Source organism: Chenopodium quinoa, unplaced genomic scaffold (assembly GCF_001683475.1).
Source record: "Chenopodium quinoa cultivar QQ74 unplaced genomic scaffold, ASM168347v1, whole genome shotgun sequence".
In the NCBI taxonomy this organism is placed as follows: Eukaryota; Viridiplantae; Streptophyta; class Magnoliopsida; order Caryophyllales; family Amaranthaceae; genus Chenopodium; species Chenopodium quinoa.
This window is the reverse complement of record NW_018745413.1, coordinates 1,342,718-1,366,128: the sequence shown is the minus strand read 5'-3', so window position 1 is coordinate 1,366,128 and position 23,411 is coordinate 1,342,718. Positions and strand designations below refer to the sequence as shown.

Sequence of the window (23,411 nt, the reverse complement as noted above, 5' to 3'; positions counted from 1 at the left end):
TAATTAAAACCATAATTCGCTAACAATTGTACATGAAAATCATAATTCAACCATTTAAACAAAAAATTCATACACTACCAAACTAAGCGAAATTCAGAAAATCAAAGGCTCAGATGAACACTCACCTTAAAAGATCAACAATGAAGTGCAAATTATGCTCGAATTTTGTTCAAATTGCACGTCAATTAAGGAACCTCGCACCAGCAGGGGAGAGAGTGAGAAGAAGCAATAAGATGAACGATCTTCTCTGAGTTTTTAATATAGGTTGTTGAGAGTTTGAATGTGTTTATTTAATGTATATGGGATAAGGGGGGCAAATTAGTCAGTTTATTTTAAGTGGCATAACCTAAAATTAACCTTTAATTAACGTTTGCTTAACGGTGTACTTACTGTAGCAATTAGTTGTTAATTATGAGTGTACCATTGATAATGAAAATTTATTGAAGTGTACCAAAGATAAAAGCCAAAAATTGGAGTGTACCGGTGATAATTTCCAAAAAAAAAAATTGGGTCACGATTTTATGAAACGGAATAAGTACCAAATTAACAACCATATAATAATAATTCGAGTAACAGTATCGGCACTATGAAAGGATTCTTGAGCTTTTCACAAGCACTCAAAGCACCCTCCCTTTCTCTTTCCTCCACTGAAGCGGCTACTCTGAATTCTCATTTGAACCAGCTTCTGAGTTTTCTCTCCTCCATTGAAGCTTAGGTAAGATGTTTTTCATAACCATTGATTAACAGTTTAACAATCTAATGTTAATCTTTAATTTAATTCAATTCATGGTTCTTTTAAAGTGGATTGCTTATTGAACTGTTGGTTATATAAATTTCAATTACTAAAGTGCTAAATTGGTATTGATATCCTTAATCTAATGATTGAGTCAAATTTGTTTGTTTGTTATTGTTTTGCTAAACCCTTAAATGTTAGGATTGAATTATGAAAATCGAATTTTTCTCCGTGGCCCGAGCTCGGCCGCCCCTTCTGCCCTATCTCAGGGATGGTACTCCGAGTAGGTGCAAGGCGGCGATAAAAGTCGACAAAGACGGTAAGTTTTCCGTGCACTTTTTCTTTCTTCACTCTTTAAATTTTGAGCAACCTGAGTTTCATATATGGTATACCGGTATACATTTATCCATATGATAGTATGGTTGCATTGCATAGTGTCTAGTTATGCAAATAAGATAGCCAATAGTTTTGTGAAGATAATGCGCCACATGGGAGTTGGGACTAGTTGTCTTACGCCGAAGATGAGGAGGGACTAGGGAGGATGAGTTTGGTGGGTTATAGTCGATTGGTTTTAAGATGAAATCTTGTTTAAACTCTTCTCCTATGTGAGCTTGGTTTACTGAGGATTTTAGGAAAATAAGGTTATTTTGTTACTCTAAAGGTCTTTGAGGAGGAAAACTTGCTGCCTTTCGGAGATAATTTTTTCTTGAGTTCCTGAATTTTCAAGATTCGAAAAAGGAAATGGGAGCTTCATGAGGTGCATCAATGGCTGCAGCTTCTAAAGCTCTTTTTTAAAAAAATGTACATTGTTAAGCATAAAATTATACCGACCAGTACATAATCTTCGAGTAAGAAACATAATACATCCTTTCCTTAAAGATGCTGTCCATTTTGTGTCACAGGCGAACGGGAGTCTGAACATCAGTTGGTGCTATTTCTTGAGAAAACCCAATTGAATCGGAGACAGTTATGTACTGCAGCTTCATTGGTGGCCATATTAACATTCCAACAGGGTATGATATCGGAACCAGTAAAGGCTGTAGATAAAGCAGATGATAATCAACAAGATGACAGTGTATTGGGCCCAATCAAATCATTGTTTGATCCCAATGAAAAAACAAAGTCAGGCAAAGTGTTGCCAAAAGCCTATCTAAAGTCAGCCAGGGAAGTTTTGAAAACGCTTCGAGAGTCCTTGAAGGAGGATCCACAAGATATGTCTAAATTCAGACGAACTGCAGACGCTGCAAAAGAATCTATACGGGATTATTTAAGTAACTGGAGAGGGCAGCAAGCTGTTACCAAAGAGGTAAGTATTTTATGATAGTATACTTGCAGCAAACTGCAAAATTTATCTCTCAACTTTTCTTATGATGTATCACACTTCCAAATACTACTAATTTTTAGATTAATAATGAAGACAGCCAAAGATAAATAATATTAGTTCCACTAAGCATTCTGCTAAGAGGTGTTTTGGTCTTGCAGGAATCTTATGTGAAGCTGGAGGAAGTATTTAGATCGCTTGCTCGCTTTTATTCAAAAGCAGGTCCATCAGCTTCACTCAGTGATGAAGTCAAGTCTGAAATCTTGCACGATTTAGATGTTGTTGAAGAATACCTGTAGCTGGACAAATTTTGCCTGTATATTGATTTCCTGTTCTTTGTGTATACTACATTCTTACTGAAAGAGCTGTAACCTGTGTTTTCTGCTGCATATTTCTTGCCATCCAACCAGTCTTTTTACTGGTATACTTACAAAAAATAATAAAAAAAAAAAAAAAATGTTGGATTCAACATAACTGTATAATCAACAGGGATTCCGTTTTATGATTTTGCAAAGTAATCACTCCCAGGCTTCAACCTTTTGCACTACTACTAACATGATTTCTGGCTTTAATGCCTCAAGTTGTTGCTGATATATGGCTATGCTTCCTTTATCCGAAATTGTCACAGTAACTTCTTTTATGGTGTCCTAAAAACAGTCACCTTTCTAAATTGGTAATGACTTAGAATTGATTTTCCAAATATACAACCACTTAAATTGAATGACAGGGATCGGACAGTAAACTATTATAGAGATCTTTTAGTTAAATCAATAATATCATTAATCAACAGGGACTGAGACAATATGATGACTAATTTTATATAGAGGAATTAGATAGTTACCAGCATTATAATTCAGCCAAATTGAGCGCATAGGTAGGAACCTTAATGAGTCAAGGCTTAGCATAAAAACAACAGTTATTAGAATCTTACAAGCCCTTTATATAAGGATATAAGGTCCCAGCTTGCTGCTCATTGATACATTATTTGAAGCCCAATCTGAGTACAGAAAATTCAGATACAATTCTAGAGACATGTTTACTGTATTTGCTCAGATCCAAGCGTATATAACTATAATACTGGCAACATTAATATTTACTCAGACATGTTTAGCTTCTACAAAAGTTGCTCAGATCACATAAAAACAAAAACAAAACAAAAAAACCCAGCTCTAATGTTCATTTAAAATTGTGATCTTAGCCTTAGCATGCCAACAATATTACTGGCAAATGTAGCACACCCTCAGTGTGCACTTAAATGTCAAGCGACATAATGATCTGTGTGAACTGAAAAAATAATCAGTGTTGCTGCTGCAGACACCTTGAGAGAATCTTTAAGAAGTTGAGGCATCATATAGTGCAGAAGCAATGGAAATTGCAATGGACACAGATGAACTTGCATCAAGCACGTGATAGAACCCCTTTTGAACTGGCCAATCAGAAAAACACAATTAGACATCTTGAAAATACAACCTACAAGGCAAAGCTCCAGACAACGAGTATCCAAGAAACTGATTGCCAATTTCCAGTTAAATCATATTCATAGATGTGAGAAGTAGATGCTTTCCCTCCCATCCTTAACAACAGTGTATAATACAATAAAGAGCACATCCACAACAATTATTTTTTACTGTTAATCATAAATAAATAATTTACTCCTTTCATGCAACTACTCATCCTCTAATTAATTGGACATTCTGAAAGTACCTTTAGGGCTTAGCCTCATTCGCTCTTTCCTAAGACACTGAAGTCTCATGGTTACTACATCATGGATTCAGGGATAGGATACGTAAGACAACCAAAATTTCAACAAACAAATTTCTGCACAGATTGATACAGGAGACCAGAACTAAGATACAGGACAAAATATCATGTTACCCAATTATATAACAGGGTGCAATGGTAAAACCCATCAGCATACTCCAGGAATATGCCAAGACAAAATGTGATAGTGTAGCTAAATAATTATTTGTATTAACACCGATCACTGATCCGCGTACGCGTGGGGGCAAAAGAGGGGGGAGGGGGGGTGGAATCAGGGATGGCATAATTGAGTTAAAACACAATTATATGCAGCAAATTCCAGGAGAACATATACTCTAACCATAAAAAAGTTCAACGGCTGACTCAGGTGTGAATTTCATAGGCCTATAAGTCTGATATCAGCTATGTTTATTTTGTGCTAAAATTACAAACCTTGGCACTGTCCCTGCACGACGATAGTCATATTCTGTAGCCTGCCTGAGAGCCCTGGCAAAGGCCTTGAAAGTTGCCTCAATAATGTGGTGAGAATTTTTCCCAGCAAGCTGTGTCATAGATAAAACTTACTTTCATCAATAAAAATGAAATGTCAATACTCTCTCAATTTCTCTTAATGAAGAAAGTTAAAGGCCTGATGTTCTTTATTTTACACGACGAGCATTCGTTGTTCATTTCAAATTTTTATAAAGCCTTTTATTTTCAAGTTAATAAATAAGTATATTAACTGTGAACAATGAATATCATGCCTAGCTCAATTAGGAAATTACCCATGTCCATCACCTACCCACCTTGAACAAAGTGAATACTTGGGTATGATTTTTGACTCTTTGACAAATAACAAGAAAAAAGGACATTATAAAGCTCCAACATCTTGTGAAATACTTGTAAGAGCATGATTAACATAGCTTGTGACTAGAATGCATCACATTCATTCACAAAAGTTTCTAAATGCACCAACGATACTGAATTATTATCTAATTTGGCTGCTAGTGTAAGAAAGAGAGCAAACCTGCCGAATGTGAAGCGTCATGCCAGAAGTGTTCACCAAGGACTGGAAAAAGTGCTCCACAAGCTAAATACAGAGACCTCATGGTAAGTTATACATTTCATTCTTGCTTATAAACAACAAAGAGCACAACAACAACAACAACAACAACAACAACAACAACAACAAAAAAAAAAAAAAAAAAAAAAAAAAAGGACAGCCAGCCAAAAGGAACTGGTTTTTCAAACTTCTTATATGTGATGGTGAAAAACACATTATTAGATAAGTCATCTTAGCATACTTGGCTAGGATAGAAGGTGTTCAATCTGTATGCAGCTTATGTTAAGTAGAAACATTAAGATCAGGCATAAATTTTAATAAAAATTAAAATGTACCAATGCAGCAATTAATATATGCAAAAACCGCAGCATATTTCCCAGAAAATTAGTAGACCTATCAATTACAATTTACAACAACGAATATAAAGTAGGCCAACTTGCAAAAACGCTATCTTCACAAATTATTAACTTCCACATTTAGGTTGTAAGTTGTAATCTTGTGACTGAATAAACAAAGGGAAAAAGTAATCTTGTAAGTTGTAATCTTGTGAGTTGTGACTAGGGATGGCAACGGGTCGGATCTGGACCGGGTCCGGATGGACCCGGATCCAAATCCGTTTTTGTATATAGGATCCAGATCCGACCCGGATCCGGATTCGTCGGGTCCAACGGATCCGGGTCCGGATTGCCTAATTTTTTGCAATAAATGTAATGTTCGGGTCAAAAAATTTATTTCAAACTTACGTTGTTGGTTATTAAGTTCAACCCCAAATTAACCAACTTATACACTCATATTTTGAATTAAAATTATAAACAAAAAAAAAATACGATGTTACATATGAGCTAGTGAAAAAACAACGATGATGTATATAATATGAGCATCCAAAATTCATCTCTTGAAAGGGTTAATCTTTATCATTACTAACATTATCAACATTTTTAATAAAGAAACAAACAATTTTAGTTTTTTTATAATAGGAAAAATAAAAAAAACGGGTCCACGAATCTGGATCCGGGTCTAGGGCCCAGACCCACCCGGATCCGTCGAGTCCAAAACTTGAAGACCCAGATCCGTGAACAATTTTTAACAGCTAGGTAAACAATGTTTTAACAGAGTTAGGTAAAACTTTTAGGTAAACAATGTTTTAACAAGAGTTGACACTCTAAGCAAATTTGCTTGTCAACTAATGAAGTGCAGGTGTGACAAAACCAGCCTATTTTTCCATAATATAGGCATTAAACTTTTGACATTATACACTAATATCTTAATAATAAACATTCGAAAAAAAAAATATGTACTACTTATCCCAAGAATAATTAAGTCATAGAAGTATAGAAGTAACCTGGGTATCATAAGTTCCAACTCTCTCAGTAGGTATCTGTAGATCATAGCTCAAGTGGGGTCTTCCAGATAAATCCTGAAAAAGAAACATGTGTGTTTCAAAAGCTCAATAAACAATAGAAGCAACTCAAAGGAAGTTGAAGCTTTGCAAATTGCAATAAAATGTACAACCTCCGTTAATAGTTAGTTGCAACAAAGGGGGTAGCACGGACTCCTAGACAACTTTTAAAGTATGATTATTGAAAAATAAGGGCACTTGGTTAAGTATTAATCCTACTTGAAAAAAAAAAAAAAAAAAAAAAAAAACAAATTAAACAAAAACCCATAACCACTGACACCTGGACCACTAAACCCAAAACCACCGACAACCGCCGGAACAACCAAACCCACCGACACTTTGAACCCAAAACCACCACTGAAATCCGACCACGAACCCAACAAAAACCACCGAAACCCGACCACAAACCCAATAAACCACCCACGAACCCAACCAAAACCAAGAAAACCACCACCGAACCTAGCCAAAACCCAGCAAATCCACCCAAAACCAACGAAACGCCACCCACAAACCACCGAAATCCGCCCAAGAATCACCGAAACCCACCCACAAACCACCGAAATCCACCCAAGAATCATCGAACCGCCACCCAGAAACCACTTAAATCCACCCAAGAATCACCGAAACCCACCCACGAACCACAAAAACCACCCACGAACCACAACTACCACCAGATCTACCGAACCCACCCACAAACCACCAACATCCACCCACGGACTGAGATGAGAGATGACAATGGAGAAGAAGATGAGAGATGAGCGATAAAGAAGGAAGAAGGAAGGAAGAAGATGAAAGATAAGAGATGAAGGTCTGATCAGAAGGTCGAAGAAGATGAAATATGATGATGAACTAGAGATGATGATGATAAAATGGAGGAGAGAGATGGAGGAGAGAGATGGTGGGGAGATGAAATTAGGATTAATCTGATTTTTGGAGGAAAAAAGCTTAGATGATTAAGTTAGATTAGGGTCATAATAATTTGTAATTATGTATGATAATATGGGTTAAAATTTTTTAAATGAGGGTATTTAAGTCATTTTACCAGAAAAGGTTACTATAATAGTAAAGAAATAGTTTTGTTGCAAATAATAGGTAGCACACTTTTTTGGTAAATGTTGCAAATAACTGTTAACGGAGGTAGTATATATTTTTCATTCATATTAACTGATCTATTATTCAGGCAAAACATGGTGAATCTTCAATGGGAGTAGCTTTTTACCCACAAGCCATGGTATATTATCATGGAAAAAAAAAACCCGATACACACCCATTAAAAAGTTAAATGCAATAGTTTACCATATTTATTAACTGAACAAAAAACATCATTTCTTTCAAAAAAAAAAAAAAAAAAAAAAAAAAAAAAAAAAAAAAAAAAAAACCTAAGTGTCATGGCAGAACAAAACAAAGACAACAAGATCTAGCATTGGCTCATCATCCTGTTGTTTCAGAGCCAAAGGGCTGAGAAAAGTCAGATCCTTCACTTTGCTTCTTAATGTCTTCTGGTTTCTCAGAGTTCAGACATTCTAGATGACAGCAACAATGCATGAAAGTAAGTCATTATATAGATTTAGCCCAATAGATCAGAAGATGCATATTTCATGCCAAGCACAAATTATGTTTCAAATAAGTGAGTCCTTCAAAGTTCATACACTTACTGTCATAACACAAAAATTGGTTTCAGGAATACTGACAAATTCCATTCATTCATAGAAGTCACAATCAGTTACTTTTTAGCCTGCGGCTCCCCTACAAAAGAGTACTGTTCATTGACAGTGATGCTACTTTCCACAGACATGAGAGTGCCATATTTTTTTTTTTGCCTTAATTATTTAGGGACAGAGGAATTTGGTGATTCCTTCTAATGATATATTTCTTCAAGCAAATAGGAAGATTTACTGCCTAGTTTGCATAATGAAACAAGAACAGAAAAATCTCTAATTTTCTTATGGCTAATTTTAGCCAATTTAATTAAAAAGGCACAAAGGTATGGTATATGTGTTACTGACTAAGCTCTTGTTTAGCATTTCAGAAATTATAAATTCTCGTCCTTCAAGTTTAAAGTCTTTTTTGCAGAGTTACGACTGGCAAACTACATAACTTTTGTCCTTTACTCTTTCATTAGTATTATCCATCTTTCCTAAACCACCAGTAGTTCAATCATGGTCACTCAGATAAATGACAAGTCATTGTAGCATTAGACTTAATTCATATTAGAGTTTCAGTTTTGGATCAGCGGTATTAAACTTAAGTCTTTTTCAAAACCTAACATTAATTATCTCACAACATGCAAGAATGGATACATGAATAGTGTGCAGAAGATTTGTTCATGATATAGTTCATAAAAGTGTTTTCTCCTTTTCTTATGTCTATTTTATTCACTTCAAGGCTCTTTCTGAAGCCTTCATAGCATTAGCTTCATCCAACATCCAAAAAAAGATATCCTTCAGTGTGGGCCTTCCCAACTTTAATTATCATTGCAAGTAACAATGTATATAACTTAATATCTAAGACACAGAAATGATACTAATATCTCTCTGAGCATCTTTTGGCTTTTTAAAACCCTCCCAAGAATCATAAAACCATTCATAGGTATATCCACTCCATTAGGAATCTCCATCACAGTTGAAGGTTGTTTTTCTTTACACTCTTTGGTTGGGGGAGGGGGGGGGGGACATAAATTTCATATGTCATGAGACCAACTGTGCCAGTTATAACTAATATCTAACAGACTGTAAAAGATTCTGAAGTTGGGACACCTTTTATCCCTTCATCATTCATACGGCAACATTGATGATAAACAACAGCAACAAAGCCTTGATCCCAATATGGTTTGGGTTTGACTAACATGAATCGTAATAAGGAACCATCCACAAAAAAATGGAACAAAGATTAGAAAAGTGATAAAATGAAAACGGAAAACGGAATCTAATAATCCCACCTTTAGTCAGTCTTCCATAAACAATCCCACCTTTTGAAATTCCATAAACATTCCCACCTTTGATCCCCATCTCCCATTAACAATCCCTGACCGGTTGGACTGTTTTGGTAATCGATTTTCTTAGGCTATAAGACACGTGCGGATTTTAATAGGTTCATTCTATTTTTAATAATAATAAAAAAAAAACCCAGTGAGCCCCACCACCGCATCCCTTCCCCATCCCCGCCCTTGCTTTCCCCGACAACCCAACCTACCCCTCCAAGGCGCCAAAACTTGAATATCAGCACCCGCAACCACTGCCGCAGCTGCCTTGCTTCTCCAAAAATCCAACCTAAACCGCAGCCCATATCACGCTATTGTTCTTCGCACGCTAGCACCAGAACCCCTCTTTCTCCTTCTCAATGTATAAAAAGGCTCAAGGCGCACCAAGGCGTTTTGGAGTATCTTGCGCCTAAGGCGCGCCTCATTGAAGTGAGGCGCATATAATAAGAAATAAAAAAAATTCTGAAAAAAGCTCTTGGTGCGCCTCATTGAAGTCGCCTCGCCTAGACCATAAAAAACGCATGAACTCTAACTCCTTGCGCCTCAGCGCGCCTTAGGCTCGCCTTTTCACTCCTTCTCTTTCTCTCTTCTCTTTTATATGTTTCTCTCTCCTCTAAGTTCATCAATTTCCCTTCAATTCGATTTTTCAGATGATTGAAATCATAATTTGCGTTTAATTTCAAACCAAAAATCGAATTGAGAGGTGATTGGGGCTGTCGGGGTTGAGTATCAAGGATGAGGGTTGAGTTTTCAGGATGGGTGGCGCTTTTTGGAATTTTTAGGGTTGTGGGTGGAGTTTTTCGGGGTTGAATTTCAAGCAGTGTGGGGTTTTTTAGGCTATGGGTGGAGATTTCGAGGCAGGGTTGGGTTTTGGGGGTGGTTATAGGATTTTCCGACATGGTTGGAAAGTTATGTGGTGGTTTGGTGGGTGGGGGTGGCGGTAAGGGGTGAGTGTTGGGGTGGCCATGGTGGTGGACTGGTGGCTTGAGAAGAAATGTAGTTTAGAAAAAAAAAAATTAACCTGTTTAACATGTTTAACAAGTTGTAGGTCAATAGGATCGTTAGTGGAAGATCAACAGGTTGTAGGTCAATAGGATCGTTAGTGGAAGATCCATGTCAAAAGTGGGATTGTTTCTGGAATTTCAAAAGGTGGGATTGTTTATGGAAGACCAACTAAAGGTGGGATTATTAGATTCTATTTATGGACAAAAAAAAGAGAAAAAACTTTAGAGCAAAGGACAAGGGCAGCGTAAAGTGAAAACACAAAATGAGAATATAAAAATAAAGTTCGTGAAAGTTTTATAAAAGAGGCATGTATGAAGATATAAGGAAAGCCAAACAAAACATTATTGAATAAAGTTGAATACTTCGTACATCCTTAAACTTCATGTACAGTCAACAACTGAGCTTTCACATCTATGGAATAGAAGTGTACAACAGTATAAGATATAAGATACTAAAAGTGCACATAATGACAACATACCAGTGACACATGAATCAAAGCTTCATCTAGAGGTGCAGAGAAGTCACCGAATCTATTGATTCCTTTTCTGTCACCAAGAGCTTGTAGCAAAGCCTACATCAAGAAAACAAGAAATTATAATGTAAATGTTATGATAATATCTAAATATGGATGACTATTATCCCATGTACAATCTAGAATATTCTAGAGTTGGGTATTTGGTCTTATCCATTGATGGAACCCTAGGTAATGTACATTATATATATCCCGTACTAAATGGAATATGAAATACAACGTAACAATCTTCCCTCATCTCTCTATATTTTCTCTTCCATATTTAACACGTTATCAGCACCATTGTTAGTCAACTGAGTAGGATTACCAAACATTTATCTAGAATCCCATATTATAATTATCATGTAAGTATGATCGCAGCCCATAACAATTATAATTTAACATTTATCTACTTTTGATGCTTATTTATTGGAATATCAACATATATAAAGAATACAAGGCATGATATATAATTTAAGGTTCCATTCTTATTTTTCTCCATGCTAACGTTCTCATATTCTATTTCGTTCTTATTTATGCATGAATTGTATCAGGTTTATTTATGCATGATTATAACGTTTAGTACATATTTTGGATACTATTTATGTATACTTATTTTTTTTAATGTTATTTTATATAGTGAATAATGTCGAATCTTGCCAAACTTGAATTTGTGGCCCTTGATATTACCGGAAAGAATTATTTATCATGGGTGTTAGATGCTGAAATACACCTAGATGCTAAAGGACTCGGTGAAACAATCAAAGAGGCTAATAAGGCAACACCTCAAGATAAGGCTAAAGCCATGATTTTTCTTCGCCATCACCTCCATGAAGGGCTCAAAAATGAATATTTAACCGTGAAAGACCCACAATTCCTTTGGAGTAATCTAAAGGAAAGGTTTGACCACCAAAAAACAGTGATACTCCCTAGAGCTCGTTACGAATGGTTAAATTTGAGATTGCAAGATTTTAAATCTGTTAGTGAATATAACTCAGCTATGTTTAAAATAACTTCTCCATTGAAATTATGTGGAGAAAATATTACTGATGCAGAAATGCTTGAAAAGACATACTCCACTTTCCATGCTAATAATAAAAGGTTTTAAGAAATATTCTGAATTAATATCTTGTCTTCTTGTGGCTGAGCAAAATAACGAGCTGTTAATGAAAAATCATGAATCACGTCTTACGGGCTCTACTCCATTCCCTGAAGCGAATGTGACAACCCATAACAGGAAAGAAACTAAAAGCAGAGACCATTCCAGCCGTAGTGGTCGAGGTAGAGGTCGTGGTCGTGGCCAGTGGCGCGGCCGGGGTCGTGGACGTGAATATGGTAGAAGTCGTGGAGGTCATTTCACAAACTCACATTCCTGTGGAGGAAAAGGTCATTGGTCTCGGGTTTGTAGAACTCCAAAGCATCTTATTGAACTTTACCAAGAATCATTGAAGAAAGGAATGAAAGTTGAGGCAAACCTTGTACTCGAAGATGGTGAAGGTTATTTTGATTTTGGCAATGCCAATCAATTTGATGTTGATGATTTCCTTACTTCCCCTGAAGGGAATAATTTTGATTTTGGCAGTACAACTCATTTAGAAGTTGTTGATTTCTTCAATGCCCCAGAAGGGAATAATTAAAATTATATTGTTTTATGTCAGTTTTAAGTATTAGACTTATGTTTGCTTATTCTAGTGATTTACTTAAGTTTATTTCTTACGTTGTAATAAGGATTTTTGCTTCATAAATTTATGAACTATTTGAGTGTTTTTATTGATTTATTTGTTTCATCATCTTTATTTTTATGCTTAATATTTTGACATGTATTTTATTTCATGAAGAACATGGATATTACTCAAGTTCAATTTGCTATGAATGGTGAAGAATTATGTCTTGCTCAACAGTGCAACTACACATACGATACTTAAAAATAAAAAATATTTCTCATTTGATGATGAAAAGGATTAATGTTAGTACCATATCGGGTAGTACAAATATCATTGAGGGCTCCGGAAGAGCCACTATAAAATTGCCTTGGCCCTTGGGGAACTGAAATTAAAATAATTGATGCTTCATACTCCCCATTGTCTCAAAGAAATTTATTAAGTTTTAAGGATATTCGCAACAATGGTTATCATATTGAGACAATCAATGAAGAAAATAACGAATTCCTTCAAATCACAAATATAACTCAAGGCTCAAAACATGTTTTGGAGAGACTACCTACATTCTCTAGCGGTTTGTACAACACAAAAATCAATGCTATTGAAGCTCATGCTATAGTAAACCAAAAGTTTACTGATGATTTTGTTGTTTGACATGACCGGTTAGGCCATCCCGGTTCAATAATGATGCAAAAAATAATTACGAATTCATGTGGACATTCTTTGAAGAGCCAGCAGATTCTTTATAATAATTTTCCATGTGCTGCTTGCTCGGAAGGCAAGTTGATTATTCGCCCATCACCAGCTAAAATTAATTTTGAATCAATTAGTTTTCTGAAACGTATACAAGGAGATATTTGTGGGCCCATACATCCCCCATGTGGACCATTTAGATATTTTATGGTTTTAATTGATGCATCAACTAGATGGTCACATGTGTCTTTGTTATCAACTCATAACCTGACGTTTGCGAGATTACTTGCCCAATTGATTAAGTTACGGGCCCCCCATTAAGACTATTCGGCTTGACTGGTGAATTTACATCTCAAGCTTTTAATGATTATTGCATGTCCATTGGGATAAATGTTGAACATCCTATAGCACATGTTCATACACAAAACGGTCTAGCAAAGTCATTAATAAAACGTATTCAGTTAATTGCTAGACCATTGCTTATGAAATCCAATCTCCCAATTTCTGCTTGGGGCATGCTATATTACATGCAATAGCACTAATTCGCATTAGGTCAACAAGTTATCACAAGTTCTCCCCATTACAATTGGTTTATGGTCAGGAACCAAATATTTCCCATCTAAGAATTTTTTGATGTGCGGTTTATGTTCCAATAGCTCCACCAGAACGCACTAAGATGGGTCCTCAAAGGAGGTTGGGGATATATGTTGGGTTTGAATCCCCGTCAATAATTAAATATCTTGAGCCTACAACAGGGGATTTATTTACGGCTCGTTTTGCAGATTGTCATTTTAACGAGTCACTTTTCCCAACATTAGGGGGAAAATAGAGAGAGCTGGAAAATGAAATCAAATGGAATGAATTATCATTATCCTATCTTGATCCTTGAACTAAACAATGTGAACTGGAAGTTCAAAAGATAATTCATTTACAAAGTTTAGCGAATCAATTGAAAAAGAGTGACCAAGTCACATATTCTCGCTGTTAATGCTCCATTTAAAATAGATGTCCCGGAAGGACAAAATAAAATTGCTAATGAGTCTAAACCACGCCAGAAACGTGGAACACCAATAGGTTTCAAAAATAAGAATCCTCGGAAAAGAAAAGGAGCATTGATTGATGATGGTCAAATTGAAGAAACAATTTCCGAAGGATCTCCAGAAGAGACTTTAGACATGATACAAGAAGAAATTTAGGTACCTGATAATGAAGAAATTTCAATAAATTATATCATGTCTGGAATTACATGGAACCGAAATCAAATCGACGTCGATGATGTTTTTACATGCAATGTAGCATTAGATGTTATGGATAATAATAAGGATCATGAACCAAAATCCATTAAAGAGTGTAGACAAAGAAATGATTGGCCAAAATGGAAAGAAGCAATTGAAGCAGAATTAAAATCTCTTGGAAAAAGAGAAGTATTCAGACCTGTAGTCCGTACACCTGAAGGTGTAAAGCCAGTGGGATATAAATGGGTCTTTGTGCGAAAGAGAAATGAAAAGGGTGAAGTTGTAAGATATAAGGCACGCTTAGTTGCACAAGGATTCTCACAAAGAGCTGGTATTGATTATGAGGAGACATATTCTCCTGTGGTGGATGCAACTACTTTTAGATTTTTTATTAGTCTGGCAATAAGAGAAGGACTTGACTTACGTTTGATGGATGTAGTCACAGCTTATTTATATGGCCCACTAGATAATGACATTTACATGAAGCTCCTAGAAGGATTCAAGCTGCCGTTAGCAGCAAAATCTAGTTCTCGAGAACACTTCTGTATTAAATTGAACAAATCTCTTTATGGATTGAAACAATCTGGGCGTATGTGGTATAACCGTCTAAGTGAGTATTTGTTGAAAGAAGGTTATAAGAATGATCCTATCAGCCCATGTATTTTTATAAAGAAATTTGGATCAGGATTTGTTATAATTGCAGTGTATGTTGATGATTTGAATATCATTGGAACTCCTGAATAGATTTCAGTGAGTGTCAATAATTTAAAGAAAGAGTTCAAAATGAAAGATCTAGGAAAGACAAAATTCTGCTTGGAGTTACAAATAGAGCACCTAGAGAATGGAATCCTTGTGCATCAATCAACATACATAGACTAGGTTCTTAAAAGATTTTCTTTGGATACAGCACATCCATTGAGCAGCCCTATGGTTGTAAGATCACTTGAACTAGAGAAAGATTCATTCCGACCTCGGGAAAATGATGAAGAAATTCTTGGTCCTGAACTACCGTACTGATATATCATTTTCGGTTAATTTATTAGCAAGGTTTAGTTCATGTCCAACCCGAAGGCATTGGAATGGGATTAAACATTTACTTCGTTACCTTCAAAGGTACGAAGGATATGGATTTATTTTTCCCAAAGTTGTCCAAAGAAAATTTGATTGGTTTTGCAGATGCAGGTTATTTATCTGATCCTCATAATGGTCGATCACAAACTGGATATGTGTTCACATATGGTGGTACTGCCATTTATTGGCGTTCCATGAAACAAAGCATTGCAGCTACTTCTTCCAATCATTCTGAGATTTTAGCAATTCACGAGGCTAGTCGTGAATGTGTATGGTTAAGGTCGGTAGTTCAACATATAAAAGAAGTTTGTGGTTTATCATTTGGGAAAGAGGACCAACAACTTTATATGAGGATAACGCTGCTTGTATTGCTCAACTTAAGGAAGGATACATCAAAGGCGACAGAACAAAGCACATCTTACCCAAATTTTTCTTCACTCATGATCTTCAGAAGAATGGAGATATAAATGTATTGCAAATTCGTTCAAGTGAGAATTTAGCAGACTTATTTACTAAGGCTCTTCCGACACCAACATTCAAAAAGTTAGCTTACGGCATTGGATTGCGTCGTCTTAAAGATCTCAAGTGATGTAGTCATGAGAGGGAGTTAATGCGTGCTGCACTCTTTTTTCCTTAACCATGGTTTTGTCCCACTGGATTTCTCGTAAGGTTTTTAACAAGGCAGCATCTTATGCGCATTATAGTGTATTATTTTGTACGGGTTTTGTAGTAAATGTTAGTTATTGTTTTATGTGTTAAGATAATATCTAAATATGGATGACTATTATCCCATGTACAATCTAGAATATTCTAGAGTTGGGTATTTGGTCTTATCTATTGATGGAACCCTAGGTAATGTACATTATATATATGATGGAATATGAAATACAACGTAACAATATTCCCTCATCTCTCTATATTTTCTCTTCCATATTTAACAGTAACAAGCATTTAAGCCGGGTTTTTATCTAGATTTTAGTTGAAAAGGCCAGCAATACAACTCGATTGATAATCAATTCATAGCAACCCAAAAAAGCAAAAAACAATTTTTCAGACGTAGTTGTCAAAACTAACGCTATATCATCACTAGCTATTTATAGTAATAAAGAGTTTAAATCAAATTTCATGGAAGATAAAGATTAATGCCCACAAAAAAAAAAAAAAAAAAAAAAAAAAAAAAAAAAAAAAAACAAATAGAATAAAAATTTAAAAAGACCTAAATTCTGAGCATACCGTTCCCAGGGCAAGCGCGACATCTTCATTAGTGTGATGATCATCAATATGAATATCACCCGTAGCTCTCACATGTACATCAAATAGCCCATGTGAAGCCAATTGCTACATACATACAAAATCCATGATCAGAATATCTTCAGCCTTTAGGAAACAAAGAAAAATATAATAAGCAAATAGGATTGAAAATACTGACATCCAACATATGATCCAGAAAAGGTACTGAAGTGCTGCTATCAGTAACCCCTTTACCATCCAAGTTTATCTTCACAAACACATTTGTCTCTTTAGTTACTCTCTTCACCTCCCCAATTCGACCAACTATCAACCACCACAAAAAATAAAGAGAGAGAATAATAAAAAATTAAAAACCTGATTATGTACTTTGTATTAACTAAATTTGAACTACAGTGATGGCAACTGCAGTCAACTTCAATTTATTAGCTATTGCAATATTTTCAAGATATAAAACATAAAAATTGAACAGAAAATGAGAGTATAAATAGTGAAGATGATCACCGGTGTTTTGGGAGGCGGAAGTGGCAGGAAAGCCATTGTCATCCGCCATTGAAGCTCGAGGAGTTGCAGCAAATGAGTTTGTTAATTTGAGATTCTTAGAAATGGGGTTGTTGAAGATGGGTAATTGGGTAGGGAGATGGAGAGTGGTTGGAGAAACCCTAAATTTGGGGTTGACAAGGTGACAACCACCGGGTGTACAGAGTGCCATAAAATGAGAGATACCACCTGGGAGCGACTGCAGAAAGATTTGAGCCCAAACCTATCCTTAGTAATTATAACCAATAATTCAATAATCCACTTTATAAAAAAGCTAAATTGATTGTACAAACAATGAAATTAACGATAAACCCTAGATTGTGAGATTGATATTAACCTCAGAAGCTGCTTCAATGGCGGATGGAAATATCAGAAGTGCGCTTCTATGTGGGGAACTGAGAGAAAGGAGGACAATTTGTAAAATTATAGGTAGAAATGTAGAATCTTATTTACATAGTAAAAAGAAAATGAATTGCTAAATACCGCCAATAAAATTTATCAAACCGCCAACATTTCAAGTAAAGGGACAACATTGCCCTTACTAAAATCTTCCCCATATTCTTTCTCTTAACTTCATTCCATGATTTCCATCCACCACTTCTTAAGCAACCACATCAACCACCACCAATCACACCACCGGTACCACCCACGCCACCATGTCAACCACTACAAACCCACAACCACCGCGTCAACCACCACCATCTACACCAGATTGCCAAGAATAATAACAAAAAGCTAATCGACAAATTTACCTCCTTCCCCGGTTTCCAGCCATGTCCCCACCGTCAACCACCGTCACCCATGTACGCGCCACCACCTCTTGAACGCCGCTGACTGGTACATCGGTTGTCTTTGTGGTGGTGGTGGTGGTGGTGGCTGTTTTTGGGGATCTTGAGGGGTTGTTGATGAGAGAGAAAAAAGAAAGAGGAGAAAGATGGGTTTGGATTTAGTATTTTAGTAAGGGCAATAATGACATTTTGCTTAAAAAGTTAGCGGTTTTGATAATTTTTGTTGGCGGTATTTAACACCTCCCAAAAGAAAACATACTCTCTTGTTTAAATTATGAGAAAGCCCCAGTTAATCTCTCGGAAAAGTTGTTTATCACATGACATTTTGGTAAATAAATCAACAACTTTATCCAGTCATCATCACTGTAGGACCCACTTTTATGGAAAAAGTTGTTGATTTATTTACAAAATTGTCATGTGATAAACAAATTTTGTGAATCTTAGAGATTAACTTGTATTTACCCTTAAATTATTGCACATATCATGTACGACTTTTTTTCACTTCCTCTCTTTAATTTTTATCTAAAATTGTACTTTTCCTTTAAATTAATGTACTTCATCTACTTTTTCTTCTTATTTTTTAAATACCAGGAAGAAACACAAATAAAGAACTATATTATGGGACAGAGAGAGTATTTTGTGTCACATTGAGAAATTTGGAATTTCTAGTTTATTTGTTTTCTTTTTGAAATCTATCTTATTCTAAATAATTGCAATAATTGTTTATTCATCCAACAATTATTTTTTAGTAAATTTGTCCATTGTATTTTAGTACTCCGTAACATGTAAAACACAAATTTTATCATTAAATTATTTTTAAATAGGTATTAATACTACCTTATTTCATATTTGGAAATTTTGGAATTTAATACCTCAAAAATGGGGGTTGTTGAATTTCGGTACTCGTTTAAAACTTTATTTTATTTTGGTACCCATCAAACTTTAAAAATATAGGTTTTGGTACTTCCGTCTATCTTCTATTGAATTTGCAGTTAGTGGGGCCTAGCCATAGTCCTACCACCTCCCAGCCACCCTTAGCCCTATCCCCCCCCCCCTCCCTGTGCGGTTGTCGGCAACCCCGATAACCACCTTACAGCCACCAAAACACCAATTATCAGGTGTGCAACCAACCACAGCAGCCTACCATCGCGCCCAAGATGAAGCCCAGCCCCAGCAACTTGTTGCCGCAGTTAGGCACGCAGCCCACAGTCACCAAAGCCGCTAAACACACTCCAGCCACCACCACCACCACTCGAAACTCCCTAATTCACCTCCAATTCGCCGCTCCATCACACCACAATCACCAAAATTACCCCCCTGCAACACGCACTAGCAAAACCCACCCGAAACACATCCCCCACAAAAACAACCCAGAAAACCACCCATTTTCTAGGTTGTTTGAAAACCCTAAACGGGTTTTGTATTTCGGGTTGTTTCAGGTGGGTTTTAGGGTTTCGGGGGCAAAAAAAAGGGGGAGGGTGGTTGTTTCAAGGGGAGGGAGGAAGCCGGCGAACATAGAAGGGGTTATTTTCGGCAAATGGTGGTTGTCTTGGAGGGCAACTGTGCGGCGGTACATGTGCGGTGGTTTAGCGGCTTGGAAGGGAGGAGGTGGGCTCGCCGGTGCCGAGGGATTGTTTGGGCACCGGTAGTCGGGAGGGGAAGGGTGGCTGACCGGGGGGTGGCAGTGGCTGGTTGGGTTATTATTTATTTTTAAGGTTTTTTTTTAATTAATTAAATTATTAGATAATGGACCCTATTAACGGCAACTTAACAAAAGATAGACAAAAATACCAAAAGCTATATTTTTAAAGTTTGATGGGTATCAAAATAAAATAAAGTTTTAAACGGTTACCAAAATTCAACATCCCCCATTTTTAAGGTACCAAACTCCAAAATTTCCTTCATATTATTTGCAACATTAAAGAATTATTTATGAGATATAAAATATTTAGACAATTTTAACAAGTACCATACAACTATGTTTCTATATAGCTAATGCACAAACATTGATCAAAATTATGTACATGAATAGTGCAAAAATCAAAATGAACACTTAACTAAACTCAATATCATAGTCCTCTCCTTTTTGCACATCATTTCCTTCTAACCTTCGCCCCCTCTAAAATTTTAAATCATACCAACCACCTTATCTTTCTTCACTCCTCTTGGAACTTCACTGACTATCATCTAAAAGTCAGAAGTGTTTCAAGGTTTTTTTTTATAACCTGAAGGAGGGTATGGATTCCCTTGGGAGATGGATCTAGAACGCTACACTCGTTATGGCTTGAACACCTGCAAAACAACGGATCTCCGGTTTACCGGAAATCCGCCTCCGACGATCAAGTTAGTGATTGGAAAAGGATTTTTAGAGAGAGAAAGTAGAGAGAAGTGAGAGCATGTTTTGGGCATTGTGCCTTTGAGAATTGTGTGTCCCTTTCCATCATGAAATGATGGGGTATTTTTAGGGAAGTGGGAGATCATGCTCCTAGGATTTCATAACCTAGGAAGATCGGCTGCCCTATACGTGGTTGACACGTGTAGGCGTCGCTCGAAGTGCGCCTACGTTAAAAGCATGTGTGAATATGCTTGGCACTCTTAGGAAGTGGGAATTGGCGTATAAGATTAGGGACAAATAAAGTAGGGAGCCGCCAACAAGTTTTTAAGGAACTTGTAAACCGTTCACAGATCATTTAAGGCAACCACGAATAAGGGACAACAAAGGCAACAACGGTTGACCCGTGAAGGTTACACCCCATTCATAATCCATGAGATTACTAACTCCATATGGTTCGGAAACACGAAAGGAGGATCGGGGATGATGGTACGAAGTGAGTCATGGAGTCACATTCGCCCGTATTGGCCTCTACTCGATTCTTATAGTGAAAAGTGATTCCTGGGATCTCAAAGGCATACAAACAAAGATTCAATTTGCTCCAATCTATTATTAAGCTAAATTGGTTGAATATTAATGCAACACATAATTCTATAAAATTAGTGATCACTTGATTAAACAACAAGATTAAAAAGGAACCTAAACCGGTTGTCCAAACTATCTTATTAGGCGTGATTTTCAATTACATATTCCCTTTAAACATGCAATATAGTGATCAATAAATATAATAAAAGAATAAACATTAATATTGGAAGCAATTCAACAATAATAGCGTTAGTCAAATTAAATACAAAATAACCTAATCATGATACTAGCAATAAGAAAATAAAATAAGAGTAATTAAATGATTAACTACTCACATTCCGCACGTTCCTTTAAATTGCTACATCATGAATAAATTGTTAGTAACTTCAATAAAAATATAAATCAAATTGAAACAATTAAATTAAAAAGTAGAGTTGATTTGGTCCAAACCCTCAGTCAATTATACCTTTCACACCTTGGTTTAAGTATAGAACTTTGGCTATTGTATGAACTCCTTGGAGTGCTTAGGGGAAGAATGGTGTAATTACGAATATAGGTTTAAGGCTTATAATATGGGAGAGAAAGAAGAGAATAATTTTTGGTGTAAAAGAGAGAAAGAGAGAAGGATTTGATGATCAAGCTTGTTAATCTTTGAAAAAGGGATGATATGACCTCTATTTATAGAGAAAAAAGAGGGGTCGAAGAATTAAGATAAGATCCGAATTAAATCGGAATAAAACTCGATAGACAACAATTTTTGTGGTTTTTGTTTTTATCATATCTTTTGATCCAGAAATCGGAATAAGATGAATAATATAAATTTGGAAATCTCTTGAAGTCTACTTTCTAATACAATTAGAATCATATTTAAATATTTTGTATAACAAAAGATATAGCCGAAATAGTGAGACGGTGTCAGTTTTGGATAGAGTTTGACATTTTATTCATATCTTTTCCGTTATAGCTCGGAATTGATATTATAATATATCATTGGAAAGATAATTTCAAGGGCTATCCAACCATATAAAATTTGGATAAAAACAATGAGGCACGATATCTGTCTGTCTTTGAATGTCTTTCAATTCGAATAGAATTAGGACTTTAAAAAAAAAGGAGTTTTATTCAATTTCAAACCCTTTAATCTTATCTTTTCAAAAAGGATAATTAGGATCTTATAGAAACTTATAGAAGTTTATAATTAATCCTATTTGGTTTAGGAATTGGATCAAATAATTTGGACCCTCCACAAGATCATTGGGTCGTAGGTAAGGTGGGTGATGTGTCTATTTTATATAGTATTTTACCCCCGTCCCTTGGTCATAATTAGTAGTGTTTTTGTCTCTTTAGAGCCACTTTTATTACTAATTGGTGTTTTCCAGTGTTTTCGTAGATTTGGTTGACTTTTGCAGGGATTTATGCTTTTGGAGTATTTTCCCGAGATATTTTGGAGCAATCACGAGCATTGGAGAAACATGACCAGATTTTATAGCCCAGGGCCGGTTAGAGCCATCGAACCGGTGATTAAGGGCTCGGTATAGGTGATACCGGGGCATTTGGACCGAGTATTCAAGACCCAAAGAGGAAACCCAGATTGGCCCGAAGAATTGGAGCCCAATCGAAGTCCAAATATTGGCCCAAATGAGCCGCCCGGCCAAAAAGGCTGGCGCCCGGAGGCGCGCCCGGCCGGGCGGGAGAAGCTTGATCTGGCGCCCGGAGGCGCGCCCGGCCGGGCGGGAGAAGCTTGGTCTGGCGCCCGGTGACGCGCCCGGCCGGTCGTGAGATTTGTATTGGAGTCAAAAAGGCGCGCCCGATCGGGCGCGTGTATTTTTAGGAGACGATTAGTGTCGTTTTAATTTGCTTTAGTTTAGGATTTTTGTACGGAGTATAAATACTCCTCCGTAATACGTTTTTTATCATCTCTTCTTCTTCTCTTAGATCCTTCTCTTTTAGACTTTCTCTCTCTACTTAGTTTTCTCTCTCTTAATCTCTCTCTAAACCTTTGTTCTTAATTCTTTCATTAATTCCAGATTTATTTTGGTAACGATTTCTCTTCCTTTAATCTTAGTTATTATTTTATTCCTTTCATCATGATTTATTTTATTACTTTGATTAGTTTAGTTTTTAATATGTGTGAGTATTTTAATTTCTAGGGTTTATGGGGATCTAATAAATAATATGAAGGGGTAATTTATTGTTGTTGATTATCAATGCTAGATTAATTTCCTATTGATTGATTTAATGCTCTGTGACTAGATTAGGCCTGTCTTTTATGCATGAGTTTGACAATATTGATTCAAGAATCGAGAGATGAGAATTAATGTTTAGGTCTAGTTTCAATAGGCAAGTTAGTTTATAAATGGTTAAGTCAAGATTCGAGAGATGAGATTTAATACCGATAAATTAATTGTGTGATTGTAATAAGTAGCGAGAGCCCTTTACAATCTGGTTAATTGATGCATTGATGATTGACTATTATTGATTGTTGGTATTGCATGATAATTTCTTA

General features: G+C 36.1%; 2 protein-coding genes across 4 annotated transcripts; one reads left to right on the top strand and one right to left on the bottom strand.

The window, feature by feature from the left end:
• The first annotated feature begins 564 nt into the window (after positions 1–564).
• On the top strand, positions 565–2,443 carry LOC110713325 (photosystem II D1 precursor processing protein PSB27-H2, chloroplastic-like). The gene is made up of 4 exons (XM_021891781.1): positions 565–715; positions 935–1,052; positions 1,636–2,039; positions 2,216–2,443. The coding sequence occupies exons 2-4, from the start codon at positions 944–946 to the stop codon at positions 2,351–2,353; spliced, it is 651 nt and encodes a 216-aa protein (XP_021747473.1). The 5' UTR covers positions 565–715; positions 935–943; the 3' UTR covers positions 2,354–2,443.
• A 527-nt stretch (positions 2,444–2,970) lies between these two features.
• On the bottom strand, positions 2,971–17,648 carry LOC110713323 (imidazoleglycerol-phosphate dehydratase-like). Of its 3 annotated transcripts, none has more exons than XM_021891778.1 (9): positions 17,538–17,648; positions 17,165–17,399; positions 16,842–16,966; positions 16,646–16,750; positions 10,720–10,812; positions 6,200–6,274; positions 4,822–4,884; positions 4,248–4,357; positions 2,971–3,480 (listed from the first exon to the last, which is right to left on the bottom strand). In XM_021891778.1, exons 2-9 carry the CDS (start codon positions 17,370–17,372, stop codon positions 3,453–3,455), a joined length of 807 nt encoding a protein of 268 aa, XP_021747470.1. In that variant the 5' UTR covers positions 17,373–17,399; positions 17,538–17,648; the 3' UTR covers positions 2,971–3,452. The 3 variants fall into 3 exon arrangements, with proteins under 3 accessions (XP_021747470.1, XP_021747471.1, XP_021747472.1); XM_021891779.1 differs by having other exon boundaries at positions 17,165–17,423; positions 17,538–17,631; XM_021891780.1 differs by having other exon boundaries at positions 17,165–17,428; positions 17,538–17,617.
• Positions 17,649–23,411: the final 5,763 nt, after the last annotated feature.

Excerpts from the sequence above, each read along its gene's own strand:
- LOC110713323 (XM_021891778.1), bottom strand. The coding sequence starts at position 17,372 with ATGGCACTCTGTACACCCGGTGGTTGTCACCTTGTCAACCCCAAATTT. Across the intron at positions 16,967-17,164 it reads TTCCGCCTCCCAAAACACCG|TTGGTCGAATTGGGGAGGTG; the intron begins GTGATCATCTTC and ends GGTGGTTGATAG. Across the intron at positions 3,481-4,247 it reads CGTGCAGGGACAGTGCCAAG|TTCAAAAGGGGTTCTATCAC; the intron begins GTTTGTAATTTT and ends CTGATTGGCCAG.
- LOC110713325 (XM_021891781.1), top strand. The coding sequence starts at position 944 with ATGAAAATCGAATTTTTCTCCGTGGCCCGAGCTCGGCCGCCCCTTCTG. Across the intron at positions 1,053-1,635 it reads GATAAAAGTCGACAAAGACG|GCGAACGGGAGTCTGAACAT; the intron begins GTAAGTTTTCCG and ends TTTGTGTCACAG. Across the intron at positions 2,040-2,215 it reads AGCAAGCTGTTACCAAAGAG|GAATCTTATGTGAAGCTGGA; the intron begins GTAAGTATTTTA and ends TTGGTCTTGCAG.